The 14,685-nt window shown below is 42.7% G+C and overlaps 1 protein-coding gene and 1 long non-coding RNA gene across 3 annotated transcripts in view; both read right to left on the reverse strand.

Annotated features, from left to right (window-relative positions):
* ANXA5 (annexin A5) overlaps positions 1–14,685 on the reverse strand; it is a 53,870-nt gene that overhangs the window by 12,702 nt on the left and 26,483 nt on the right. Inside the window, exons 1-5 of one of the 2 annotated variants that reach the window (XM_075090178.1) lie at positions 11,629–11,841; positions 11,494–11,543; positions 3,073–3,157; positions 1,888–1,982; positions 959–1,072 (exon numbers count right to left, since the gene is read on the reverse strand). In XM_075090178.1, coding sequence (XP_074946279.1) covers positions 959–1,072; positions 1,888–1,982; positions 3,073–3,157; positions 11,494–11,502 — 303 coding nt within the window. In that variant the 5' untranslated portion in view covers positions 11,503–11,543; positions 11,629–11,841. Of the gene's footprint in view, positions 1–958; positions 1,073–1,887; positions 1,983–3,072; positions 3,158–11,493; positions 11,544–11,628; positions 11,842–14,685 lie in introns of those variants that run through there. The other variant, XM_075090177.1, reaches the window with a different exon arrangement.
* On the reverse strand, positions 4,147–9,241 carry LOC142056034 (uncharacterized). Its single transcript, XR_012660187.1, has 3 exons — positions 9,175–9,241; positions 7,716–7,735; positions 4,147–4,235 (listed from the first exon to the last, which is right to left on the reverse strand). It is a non-coding gene; the product is annotated as an uncharacterized LOC142056034 (long non-coding RNA).

The raw sequence follows: 14,685 nt of genomic DNA on the forward strand, positions 1-14,685 counted from the left end.
AACGTCCTCTGCTTTAATCAACAGGTTCTGTGAACAATCCAGGGACATTTAACTCCTGAATTTGTACAGGCTAATATCAGCCAGGTGTGACAGAGGGGAAAAAAAAAAAAAAAATAGGACCACATGGAAGAAAACACACTAAAGCATCTACACATACATATTGTATATTGTTTCCCTGGCCTTCCCAAAAAGGCACTAAATGCCTTTTAATGCTAAAGGGAGATAGTAGACAAGTAACACTGACAGGGCTATCAACCTTTCCCTCTGTATTACTGAAGGCAGCCTTTAGGACATGTTCAACAATACAGATAATACCCACTCATGATTTTGGTGGACACCAGTTTACACAAGTACGCTAGCCCATCAATTTTGAGGTCGCACTGTAATCCATGAGGGGCAAAACACGCTTTAGGTTAAAAAACAGTCAAGAAGAGACATACAAACAACATCACACTTCAGTGAAATGCCTTGAACTAATTTGCAGCCTATGTGTACAGCTGTAAAACCTAGGCTGCTCACAGCAGAAAAATCTAGTGTCCATGGACTTCTGCACTGCACTTCAGCAACACAAGAATTTAAAAGCAACATGTGCATTTGCTTATTGCATTTAAATCAGAAGGAAAAAGTCTTATGCTATGTCGATTTTAATCTGCATGTACAGCAACATCGTTCTCTTAAGATTACACAGCTTCTTATTAAAATAATCTCACAGAAAACATTATATAGACTACATTTCTAAACTACCTTTAATGAGTTATTAGAATGAATAAGAAACCAGGCAAAACCATGGCATTAGCAATAAAAGCTGGTATTAGCATAACACTCCTAATTTAAAAAAAGAAAAAAGCTACTTCTATTAGCATTCCCCTTACGAACCGAGAGTTCATTCCTAAAAAACAACAAAAGAACAACAAACATTTCATATAATGTATTACTTCCCTTCCCTCATTCCTCTTACCTTGATGGCATGCTTCAGTGCATGAGCATCAAAAATGTAAGTTGGTCTCATCAAAGATACCATCAACGTTTCAAATTTGCCAGTAAGTTCCGACTTCAGGTCATCTACAAGATCCTAATGCAGAACAAACAGTGCTGTAATGAACAAGGACTAACCATTTTAGATGATGGCTGCATGTGTGTCTGCAAGCTAGAAGACTCTGGAGACACATGAAAATGTGCAAGGGACAGGGGTGTGTCTGTTTTACTTGGTACCCAAACTGAAATAAGTGTAGCCAAATAAAACAGAAGAGGATACATGGGCATTTGGAAAACCTGAAACATATTACAATTTTTTTTTCAATACAGAAATTCTTTAAACCCTAGCTGTTCCCTGCACTTGCTGTTTGAAACAAAGGTTACCCAGCCAGAACATTAAAGGATTGAACAATGCTGGAAGAAAGAAATAAGCTGACTTTGCCTGGAACTTACTTATGGCTTTATCTACCACTATATTTGTTTTTTTTCTCTCCTATGATATTAGGCTGCTTTATTTCTGTCACATTTTGTAGCCGTAGAAAATTATTTTCCTGCTGTCACCTTGGGTCAAAATATTTGATAACTCCTTCCATACCAAGGATGAGGTCAGTACTAGAAGTATACTAACAGGAAACTATAGGAGCTTTTGCACAAAAACCCGTCTAAGATATATTGGACCAAAACACAGAGGGGAAAAAAAAAAGGTAACTTCTTTGTGCTAACCTAAAAGAAACAGTCTAACCTAGCCAGCAATTAAGGATATGGTAGGGCAGGGGAGAGGCGGAGACGGAAGCAAAACTAGATTTTCTTTGAATGAAACTTTTACAGGGAGCATGATGAATGTGCCTGACAGTTTCAAATAATCATCGTAGGTCATATTCAGCTCATTTCTAGAGGTATTTTTCTTCTCACCCTGCCAAACAAGGTTTTAAAGGCAGATGCAATTTCTTGACGCTGAGCATTGTTTCTGCTGGTAAGGATCTTCAGAACAGTTTCTTCATCAGTCCCTGAAGTCAGAAAGAACAGAGAGTTACAAACATGCTCTAAAAAACAAACAGCAGTGGCACAAACTCAAAAGGCAATGAAAGATGCTTTGAAAACAACAGTCTACTGACAAACAGCACAAGCATTTAAATAACAAATGTCACCACACCCCAAGCCGGGCTGCCATGTTTGGTATTCTACTGTCGCAAAAATATGGCTGGAGGACCTACATGTTGTTTGTTCTCCACCAGCGCTCTGTTACAAATACTGCTCCCAGCACCCCAGGCATCAGCTACAACATTTAGTCACACTCTGTATTCTGCCTTTGGGCTCACCAAGAGATTTACTTTAGAATAAACAATCTGCCGATTCCCAGCAAAACTCAGTCCAGTAACCCCAAACACCCCAGGGTACAGAAGTGCAGAGCTATTATCCATTTTATATACAATGGTTTGCAAGGTAGCCCTCAGCACAGCATCTTACTAGCCCTGCTGAATTTCTCAGTAGGCTGAGGTGTATCACATTTCCCTTCTTCCCTTCCTTCTGCTTCCTCCCGCAGGCAGCTTCAAAAAGAACAGCAAATTAGATTTTGCTCTCACAGGGAAGTTTTGGGGCAAAAAGCTATAGCGTGAGTTTACAGACAACTTGTTAGTCTACATTCATGCTGTGTGCTTGTATTCTTTTCTCAGAGTAACTGTAATGTGCTTATGCAGTTCCAGATCGTGGGAGCTGTTGCACATTTTCCTAGCACAGAGCTTTTACTATAATGTCACAAATCTCCACAGTTGTTGCCTGTAAACCCACAGTCTAGCTTACTGTGCAGTAAAAAGCTCTGTGTGCAGACAAGCCTCGAGTATCAATTTTTAATGGAGAACGTGCAAACTGCCTTCTTTTTTCCCTTATACTAAACTAAAAAAAAAAAAACAAACTATCCTTGAGAGCAGCACAGTCAAAACTAGGACACACCCAGACTCCTACAGTCCTGAGGTTGTCATTCCATGGCATGTAGATGCATGCTCTATCCTCATCTGCTAATACAAAAAAAAGAGTTCAGAAAGGATGTTTCCAAAGGAGCGAGAGCCCTTTCCTTTTCATAAAATAAATTATTCTTACCCATTCCCTTCATGGCCTTACGAAGAGCTTCTGCGTCAGCTCTGGCATCAAAAGGAGAGAAGGCTGACACGGTGCCTCTCGTGTACTAGAGGGGAAACGGAAAAAAAAGGGCAGGGGGGAAAAGGGAAAAAAAAATCGATAAAATAGAAGATAGCATCTTTTACTTTCATACATAAGCTCAGACTAAATTTGAATCCACAGTCCGAAAGACTATAGTATTTTTTTTTGCAATTGTCTGACTAAATAGCAGTCTGTGGGTATTTAAACACAGCTCTCACTTAAAAGGTACCACCACAGCTTTACTCAGGAGTACACCAGCTAAGTTCAAGTATATTTACATAATGGTGGTTTGCAGGATCAGTATTTACAACACTGAAGCCTGAATGAAGGAAATTACTAAGAAATTATCATTTGTTAAAGTAATTTGGGAAATTAATTGCACAAATCATGTATGCTAGAGAAGTTACACGTAGATCCAAGACAAATTTGGAAAAAAGAATTTCCTCTCCTCAAGGAAAAACTACTGGAGCTCTCAACCAGTATCACACGTTTTTTCCATCACATTGCAAATGAGATCTACTGAACTCTGCTATGACTTCCAATTTTTCATTGTTTTTCTTTTGGCATAAGCAACTTTTTAGTCAAGTGATTCAGCTACATTTCTCATAGTAGTTTACAGCTGAAAAGAAATAACAGTTCAAACATGAGGATAAAAGATCAGCCCATCCAAACACAAAAATAATTCCACTAGGTTTCCATGGAACATGGCTCTTCAGGGACCTTGCAGAGAAGTCTTGCCTTTATTTAACCATAACAGTTCAAGAACCTATATGTGTATAGCTGATTAGTTAATTTATAAACCATAGAAGTTGAGCAATGGCCAAAAGGGGAAACAGCTGGGTTTGGGGAATAGGGAGATTTTTCTAGCAGCTGAAGAAGGGGAATTTCCTGTAAGCACCACTGTACAGAAGTAGCAATCAGTACGGGCAGGGCACTTTTCCACTCTTAAGAGCGAGCATGAAAGGAAGTGTCAAGACACCTACTGAGACTGGCACCAGATTGTTTCACAGGCAGCACAGCCATCTGGCCTCTGCGATGCAGCCTTTCCCTCAAGTAAGCAATTTCAGCCACACAGTGCTTTGGTTTCAAGTCAATGTACTCATCTAAGACAGGTCAGCCAGAAGAGTACAAAGAGGAAAGAGCTGGAGAGGGCTAACCAGAAACCGCCCTGAAGCACCGCTACCTCTCAGGCCACTGTGTGCTATTGCCATCAGAGACTCCCTACCCCTCCCACTGCACAAGCAGTAATGAGTTGCATTTTCTTCCACTGCATTTCAGCAAATCAGAACACAAAGTATCATGGTGTTTAATAGTAACAACGAATTCTTTCTGGTAGATGCTTTCTGATATCCAGCATACTTCCGAGGCATGGCAATTCCCCTGAAGCATTCTGCTTTTCCCATTACAAGCAAGCTTTTAGGCAGTGCTTCAAGCTTAGGTACAGCAGTATGTACTTATTGTCCTTTTCCTAGATAATTCCAAAGGCTGTCATGAAAAAAAATCTCAAGGATTTGGGACTCAATTTTATAAATCAAATTTGATTTGGTAAAACAGATAAACACTGAAAAACCTTTGTTTTTCTCCTCCTCCCTTATTACCACGCCAGCCAGCATGGGGTGATTTAAAATTGTATTTGCTGCTGGTTTCTTTCATATCATCTTAACATAATTAATACTACAGAGCTACCACAATTCTCCCTTGGACATGACCAATGGTCAACAGGTCTCAGAGGAAACAGTTATTGATCTTTAAGTTAGAGTTTTCCTTTGCTTATCTCATTATAAGCAAGTGGAATTCCCCTTCAAAATTCCTAAATCTTGTGACAACAGCCCAACATTCCTCTGTGGCTGTTTGAGACAACGTATGTGTGAGCACTACATGCTAGATGAAATCTGTCTCTGCACCATTCTTCTCATTTTGTTAACTAAGAATAATCCCTTCCATACTCTCCCTTCCAAAGCAGTGCTGAAAGCCTCAACATACACTAAGCTTGATGAACCGTTCCTGAAATTCTTCCGGTGCACCTGTAGTCTGAGTTTCCTTGACATCTGGGCACCATTTGCATTCCAGGCATTCCCTTCTGACACACAGTATTTACTGGATTTTAGTTAACTACCTGCCACAGTACTTGAGCTGCACCTCGCTTGCAAACCAGGAATATTGCTGCAGCTCTGCCATCCAGCATAATAAAAATCCACATCACTTGAGTACCACCACAATAGCAGCTGTAATGGCAGAATCTCCACCTACATCTGCTGTCCTTCATTCTATATGCTGGTGCAAACAGAGCACAACCACAGCAGGGCCTGTTAGTATAAGACAGGCTTGGATACAGCTTTGTGGGCCTGAGTCCACCCTACAGTCTAACTGCCTTCAGAAACCACATGCAGGCAGATGCAATGCAGATGATAATTGGCCCATCATCGGGACAGTGTCAAGCCATCCCTAACTTTCACATCAGAAACCTACTCACCTAGCTTTTTAGGACACTGCAGAGTGGCCCAGCAATCACAGCATGGAACAAAATACTCAGGCGCACCATGTTTAACAGACACAAATCCACCTAAAACACCCTACGGTCCAGAATCAGAATGGTGGGGGTTGGAAGTGACCTCTGGAGATCATCTTGTCCAACCCCCTGCTTGAGCAGGCACACCCAGAGCAGGGGGCACAGGAACACGTCCAGGTGGGGTTTGAATATCTCCAGGGAAGGGACTCCACAGCCTCTCTGGGCAGCCTGTGCCCCTGCTCTGGCACCCGCACAGGAACGGGGTTTTTTGTCATATTCAGGTGGAACTTCCCATGTTCCAACTTGTGCCTGTTGCCCCTTGGCCTGGCACCGGCCACCACTGGAAAGAGTCTGGCCCCACCCTCTTGACACCCGCTCTTCAGATATTTATAAGCATTGAGAAGATCCCCCGTCAGTCTTCTCCAGGCTGAACAAACCCAAGCCTCTCAGCCTTTCCTTATAAGAGAGAACCTCCAATCCCCTGATCATCTTTGTAGCTCCCTGCTGAACTCTCTCCAGGAGTTCCCTGTGTTTCTTGAACTGGGGAGCCCACAACTAGACGCAGTACTCTAGATGGGGCCTCATTTGGTGATGACTATATTAACAGGACTTGAGCCAGCACAGACCCCTGGGGAACACCGCTAGTTACGAGGCCTCCAACCAGACCCTGCCCCATTGATCACGACCCTCTGAGCTCTGTTGTTCAGCCACTTCTCAATCCACCTCACTGTCCTCTCATCTAGCCCACACTCCCTAAGCTTACGTATGGGACGTTATGGGAGACAGTGTCAAAAGCCTTGCTGAAGTCAAGATTGACAATATCCACTGCTCTCCCTTTGTCGACCCAGCCAGTCATGCCAGCATAGAAGGCTATCAGGTTGGTCAAGCGTGATCTCCCTTTGGTGAATCCACATTGACTATTTCTGATAACCTCCTTTTCTTCTACATGCCCAGAGATGACCTCCAGGATGAACTGTTCCATCACCTTTCCAGGGATGAAGGTGAGGCTGACTGGCCTGTAGTTTCCCAAGTCCTCCTCCTTGCTTATTTTGAAGACTGGAGTCACACTGGCTACCCTCCAGTCCTCAGGCACCTCTTCTGTCCTCCATGACCTTTCAAAGATGATGGAGAGTGGCTTAATGACAGCATCTGACAGCTCCCTCAGAAGCACCCTTATCAGTTATTCAGGTCCCCATCCCTCAGTTGCAAATTCAATGGACAACGGCAGAAAGCCCTGCAGTGGTAACAAAGTTAGTCAACGGAGGGATGAGCTGTCTCCTCCTTCCCAAACATGGCACCTTTTGGCTGCAGAAAGAGAGGGCAAGCACCTTTCTAAACCACCATCACTGCCTACACAACTGAAGTCAGCTTTCAGTCACAGAGAATCTGATATAGGAGCTATGAACCAGACATTTCTAACAACATAACAGAGCCATACAGAAGAGTTTCTGACACAAGCCAGACACTCATTTACAGTTTCAACTACAACTCAGCTACAGTTTCGACAAGAGGTAGAGTTTAAGCTTTATTGAAACAAACTGGTTCTTGCAGATGGATCATGGCATCACAACTGCTACACCATCCTGACTTAACGTGAAAAACAACTATGTAACATTTATTTACAAACTTCATAACTTTTTATAGAGGTAAACAAACTACCTTATTTTTAGTATGTCTAAGAATGTTCCTTACCATTTATGCACACAGATACACAACACTACAGCCTCATAGGTCCATTTTATTTTGGTTAGTAAGTTTCCCATCCAGTAGAACCCAAAGCACATCAGTGGAAAGAAGAACACAAGTAGCCTTTGATATAAATCCTTCTGTAATCTGGAGTGATCCCCTACTAAATAGCAACACCCTATACTGGGCAGTACAATATACAGAGAACAGCACACAAGACCTCAACACAAAGAATATCACAAGATTTTAACGCCCAAAACCTATCTACATTCTTTTCTTTCTACATTCTGCAAGACACTGACTGTTAAGTGATCATGTTTAGTGCAAGCGCAGTTTGTGATTACACACTAGAAATTAACAGCAGCTTCCGTTTTCTCCAGACACCTACCAATGATGCCACTGAAGCCCCTAGATACACAAAATCAGCATGAGGAGGAAAGGTGGAGAAAAAAAAAAAAAAAAAAAGAAAAAGACAAAGACATGATCTTGCTTTAGAATTTATGCCCCTCCAAACAAGGAAGTTCACATTCTCTGGGTTGTTTTATTTTTGTTTATTCTGCTCTAGCAAAAGTTTGAAGAAGAAGATACAATCACATCAGGCGAGGGGTTTCCAACCAGCACCTCAGAGCTAAACCTCTCCCAAGAGACAACTTTGCCTCAACAATTTGATGTCAGGTGGCCACATATCCTGGCAACAGCATTATCCGAAAGATCAACAATAGCCACTTAACGAGGCTCCTTTTAACTTTTCCCTTCCAAGCACACAAAATATTTCCCACCCACAACATCCCTTGTTTAGCCACTGTTAAATACAAAGCATTCGTTATCAGCAAACAAAAGACCACACTTGAACTGATTCACATTTCTTCCCGGCTACCCTTGCTCTGTACCCACTCACAGCAAGTTCTTACCAATCAGATTTCCTATAGTTCAAGAGCTACCCCCTTTCACGATGCTGCTCTGTAGCAACAAAAGTAGGGTCTCATCAGTTTGCCACTGGAAAGCCCAGTGCCTAGCACAGAAAAGGAGGTATGTGGCTTTTTTTAAAGCACCCAACTGTTTACAAGATGGCACAGGAAAACCATGGAGTGGTAAGAATGGAAATGGAGAACGTTCTTCCAGTGCAGGGGTTGACAAACAAAGAAGATATGCTATTTTCAAAAGACAGAAGAGAACCCAGAAAGTCACATGCTAGAATAAATGAAAGGCTGCCTTAGGATTTCTTACACAAGAATAAACGTCTTGCAGATAAAGCACAACACAGCATTCACCAGTAAATCAAAAACCTTTACGGCTATTGAAGACCACAAAGAAATCCCTTTTCAAATTGTGCTTTAAAACTAACATCATGTAAGAAATACATAATTATTTCATTACATCCTTACCAACATTTCAAGGTCAGTAGGATGTAAATTACATTGTGAGTAGGTGAACAGAGGCACAAAGCTGGTGCAAACGCAAAAGATGCGTCTACAAAACACCTAAATTTCATAATGCTTCAGATTGTCCACTTAAATGGAAAGAGTAAGATCTGGTCAGCAGACTAGATTCACATCTGCCCCACTAAATTTAAACTCCTGACAAAAAACCAAATTACACAACTTCTGTGTTGAACTCTGAGTCAGTACACCATGGAGATACCAAAGATAGGCAGTAGAGAAAGGAAAAAAAAAAAAAAAAAAAGAGAGAGAGGGGGTGGGAGAGAGGGAGCGAAGAGCAGCAAGCAACAGCAATGTAGGAACCAATACAGGAACACATGCAAAAACACTCGAAGAAGCTGTCATCGCAAGGAACCTCAATAAAGCCAAAGAGCTGCTTAGGACGTGATTCTGAAAAAGCATTTGTACTTTGGAATGTGAGAGAGAATCCCCTGAAGCACTACTGGTGTTGGTGATACTATTCCTGTGCTCCGAGTCACACAAGTGCATTGGCACAACAGGAACTCCGGATATAGTGCACAGCAGCCACACCTTCACTGGCAGCAACCAATCCTTTCCTGCCCTTTTACAAATGGGTACACAAAATACTCCAAACTTCATTCAGGGAAAAATTTGGGAGTAGCAGACCAAAACACAACTGTCCACAGCATGCAAGCAGAAAATATTCTTGCTGCTTTTTTGACAGATTTCTGATTAGCAAACATGGGGTAGCATTTTCAAGGCTGTTCATTCATCGAGCAGGAAGAGATTGCACCATGTGCATCTATGCATTAACAAAGACCACTACACATACAGATGTGTGAGAAAAGGCAGCTCGTTAGGAGAGCAGTGTTCCTCCAAAGAAAGCAGATAAATACAGGCATGAAGAGACCGGTCTGCACAGCACATTACAGCGTGCTGTAGTTTTCCCACTAAATGAATGAACCTTTTTATCCTGGAGATGGAACACACAAAATCCCTCAGGTCTTCGGGGAAAAAAAAAAAAGTTATTTGCATAACTGAGCAAGAACAAATATTTCAGTGACCAAGACTCCAAAGATAACTTACCTTCTTCAAAGGTTTTATTATTCAGTGATGTATCTAGACTAAAACGGACTTCAGTACACTGTGCAGCCTTACTGTGCAGCCTTTGTAAACTCTGAAGCTATGAAAACTACTCTCAATTGACACTCGGCATTTCATGACTGATGGGCATTTTCAGTTCTTACCATCACTTCACGATGCAACAAAATTTAGAACAGACACCTGCCACAAGAGCAGAGCTTACCCTTCAACTTTTTATTTTTATAAAATGAATTACAGACTACAAAACTTTAACACTCCCAGTCTTTTATAGCTGTATAACCGCAGAGGCAAAGAATACCAGTGAAGTGGAAAGCAGCCCTCTGAAGGCTGAAATTGGAGGACAAGACCTCATCATTCCAATAACTTCATCCTGCGACCATCCACCATAGTAACCCAGCCCCAAGTGTCACCTCAGGCAGTAGAAAATTCTACTGTATGAAGACAAGAGTAACTAGTTTGCACTAGTGAAGAATGAAATTTTTCTTTTACATAGATCAAGTATTAAAGTGATGTCTCTGTGGAATAGACAAAAGAATTACAAATTTCCATGCTATTACTAAAAAGAAGTTACCCTCGAGCCTATAAGCAATGCTACATGTACCGTAATAAAAGGCTGTCCAAGTAGATCCATCTCGTCAGATGCCCTGCACTGGCATGGGTGAGGGCCCCTGTTTTCCTAAGATGGATCCTACAAACCAAGTTTGATGTTTGAAGAAAGAAAAATCCCCTCTTTGTCCCTCAAAAAAAAAAAACAACCCACAGGACTTTAAGGATGTAGTAGAACACTGTTGTAAGTTTGTTTTTTTTTTAAGTGAAGTACCCTTTCTTTCTTTTAAAGCTAAACTCAGACATAATATGAGTAAATGTTTACAGGAGTGATAAAACACCACTAATCATGCTATTCATTAAGTTGAAATAATGAAACTACTACTGCATCACCATACAATTACCCTGACCTTTGTGAAGGTACTCGTACACCTTGATGGCTTTCACTTTCAACAGCAGTACAAAACCCACAAAAATGCCATTAAACTCTTATTTTCCTTTCCAGAGCACATGCATTTGATGCAACTATAGAAACAAACACTGGAATCGCCCTGTTTCCCAAGCCTTCATCCAGGCTCAAACCTAAGAGCAGCAACACAAGGGCTGCCAAGAAAAAAATAACAACAACAAAAAACAAACCCACACCAGATGAAGGTCTGTGCGATAGCTGCAAGGCTTCCAGAAGAAATTAAGTTAGATTCGGGAAAGCTGGGGATAGGAGTACCGAGCCTGAGCCACCGCAGGGCACAGCCACAGCAGTATTTTTCCTCCTTCCTCCTCCAGTGGAAGGAGCCTCCACCCAGGCACAATATAAACACAGTACCGAAAACTTGGCCAAACTAGTGGAAAGTGGAGAAAAAAACGTTGTGCCTGACGTGTGCCTCACATGATGAGCTGCTTTCCCCGTCCACCCCCCCACCCCACCCCCGCCTCTCCCCAGGCTTGGGGATGGGCTGATTTAGGGGAGACGGAAAAGAAACGGGCGAGGAGTAAAAGTGAGGGTAAGACGACAGATAAGGCGAGAAAGAGAAGGTGACAGATGAGACGAGGATGCCCGGGGCCGGCCGCGGCGGATCGAGCCCGCCGAGGGGCCGCGGTGACCGCCGCCCGCCTCACCTTCGCCATCTCTGGGGTCCGCCGGGCCGGGGCCGAGTGCGAGTCCGAGTCTGCAAAGGGAGATGCGACAGGGAGTGAGGGGGGGAAGGAGTAACGGCCCGTCCCGCCGCCCTCGCCCCGGGGCAGCGCCCTCACCACAAGCCGGTCCGCCCGCCCGCCGAGCCGAGGTGCCGGGAGCGCCGAGTGAGGCAGGCGGGAGGGCGGCCCCGCCGCTTGCCTCAGCCGGGCCCCACCCGGAGCGGGCGGCGAGCCAGGGCCGCCTCTCCGGGGCCGGCGGGAGCCGCGCCCGGCGGTGCCCCGCTGCTCATGCGGGACACCCTGCGTTCCGGTGCCCTGCAATTCTGCAATACAGGCGGCTGGCGCGGAAGGAGCAGAGAGACAGCCTTTCCTCGGGCTCGACCCTGTTAGATAATCGCTTTCTCCTCCATCTCTGTTACGCCATGCTAGGGTGTAGTCAGTGCTTTGCTTATTACTAAGAAACCTTTTAAAAGAAAAATTACATTTGCAGATAGCCTCCATCAGGTACTCAAGGCCCCTCCTGAGGAAATTTGTATAAAAAATTAACCTGAGGAGGATCCTATCCCATCATTAAAAGACAAGTCTGTACTGAATTTTAAGGCAGACGTTTTATTAGCTGACCTAGGTTAACTTCCAAGCCAGCTAGTTTAGCAAAATAAACACAATGCTGGAACGGAACGTAAAGGCTGTACTTTTAGACTATCAGTATGCTAAGCATTTTGGGTGATGACACTCTTCTCAACATCTTAAGAGCAGGACCATTTCACTGACCCAAGTACAGAAAAGATTCATCTGGTTTGGGAGAGCAATGAGGATGCAGCCTGCGTGGCTCTTCAGTAAGCATTTCCACCCAAAGCTGAGGACTTGCTCCCTCACCCATACAAATGCAATCCAGCTGTGTGTCAGATGAAAGAAAGAAAAGAGACTGCAAAACAAATGGAATTTAGTGTCTTTGCCAACATGAAATATGAGCATAATCTCACTATGTGAGCATTTTAACACGTAAAGGGGAATTCTGCCTTAAAGTGAGTTGTGTTTACCTCAGAAAACACCATCACAAATGCAGATCATAATGTAAATTTAAATATTTTGTACATCATTTTTTGTTGTCCCAGAAATGCATGTACAGTTCAGCGAAAACACGAGATCCACCCAGCTGGCTTCCTTTGCAGGACCAAGGATCAAACAGTTTGCTAAAATAGCCCAATTTACTTTTTCAAGTCTAATTTGAATCTAATCCACTGAAGTGGCATGCTCAAAGATGCATGAAGGGAATCATGAACTGCTCATAATACACATGTGGAAATGCACATATGGATTAGATGTAGAATAACAATACTTCAGAAAACATTATGGGTTATGAAATGGTTTAAAAACTCGTGGTTGACGTTCAAACAGGTTGCTTTTAGTTTAAGCACAACCTTGTTTACACACCCCCACCTCTTTCAGCAGAAGTTAAGACTTTTTGTCCTTACACATTATATCCAGAGCAGATACAGGCTGTGCTACAATAATGTTTCAGGCTTTACCATCTAGAAAATGCACAGATGCACACACAAAGAAATGCAGTGGGATCTAAATCTGCCCCCTTTAGCACGCTCCAAAATCCTGTCAATCAGATTGAAGCACACAAACACAGTGGCAACTGTGCACCTAGTGACACAGGTGTGAGCACAGCCAAATGGAATGCAAACCTCATTAGTGACTCAGCTGTGCGATAAGGAAAAGTTTTGGGCTAACACGGCAGTTAAAAAAAAGGCTTTGTGTCATGTGAACTGTTAATAAGGTCTCTAGAAACCGATAAAGCTGTAGTCCTCACTTTTAAATATGTTACTAGCATCTCTCTACTATAGGAAATGGCGTACACAAAGATTGGTGTATTTGAGACTAATATATCTATTAAACTTCACAAATAAAACAAATCTTTGAATAATTTTGAGAAAGGCGTATATTTGTCCAACAAATTATTTCGCAGTTAGCATCCGACCACCTGGAAGGCAGCTGCACTGCCTCAGGAAGACAGCAGTCCTCCCTCTCCTCTCCTCCCCTTCCCTCTGCCACAAACCCCTCCTGGCTCCCAGCGCTGCAATACAAGTGGTGAATTTTTGGTTTCCTGTAATGCCACCTCCCCACCTATTCTCATACCTTCTGACTTAGGAGGATGGATTTTTCTGGATTACAAGATTTCTGTTTCCTGTGTCTTATTTAGTATCCTTACTAATTTATAGAAATTCTCAAATTTAAGGGAATTGTCAGATGCCTTTAATTCCATTTTTCTCTTTAAACTTGGTGTTGCAGGTTGTATTTAGAATCAAACTAACGCATGCCTTTTGTTCTGCAGTAAGTGTCTCTGCGTACACTTGGCTTCTCATTTCTAGTAGAGAAAGTCTACCTTCTTTCATTTCAAGGTATTTAAAATGGTTTTCCATTCTTCTACCTTTGAGCAGCTTACACACAATAGCGTATTTATTCTAATCTACATGCCCAGTCTGACCCTCAGGCAAACATGAGGTAATGATCAGTCAAATCAAAGGCAACCTCCAGATTTCTAATTGGTGAAGGACAGGGAAAAGAATCTTGGATGTGAGAACACAGAATATTATCCTGCTCTGGAGGGGGTCTGAAATACATGATCCAAGATGAACTGCAACGGTAGGAAAAAGTGAAAACAGAGGCAAAGAGAACGATCTTGCCAACAGATGAAGTTAGGAGCAAACTCTATTCTAGTCAATCTAAAATGTCATCAATATTTGTTTAAGCAAGCAAATATTTGCATAACTTCATGATGCAAGGAGGTCTGGGGGAGCAGGGGGAAATGTTAGAGCAAAACCTTATGAAAGATTTGCCAGTCCATTTGGCAAAAGCAGACGTTCAAAAAACAAATCTCCTGATCAACGCAGAATCTCAATCTTAGCATCGATTTGAACTCAAGGGGAAGAGGCAGAAATAGCTATACCAGCAGATCCAGAACAAACCTGAAGACGTGAACATAGCACTGGAGGGAAATGCATAGTGCGCTGACTGCCTTCAGTTGAAACAATTTAAGTTGGGCTAAAACAGTGACAGATGACGACTCATAAGCATCAGACGCAAGACCTTCATGGTCACCACAGGCAAGTATTTAACCTGACTGCGGCTTTCTAGATTTAGTCGCATTCTTTTAATCTTTTTGTT

The sequence above is a fragment of the Phalacrocorax aristotelis genome, chromosome 4 (assembly GCF_949628215.1).
Source record: "Phalacrocorax aristotelis chromosome 4, bGulAri2.1, whole genome shotgun sequence".
In the NCBI taxonomy this organism is placed as follows: domain Eukaryota; kingdom Metazoa; phylum Chordata; class Aves; order Suliformes; family Phalacrocoracidae; genus Phalacrocorax; species Phalacrocorax aristotelis.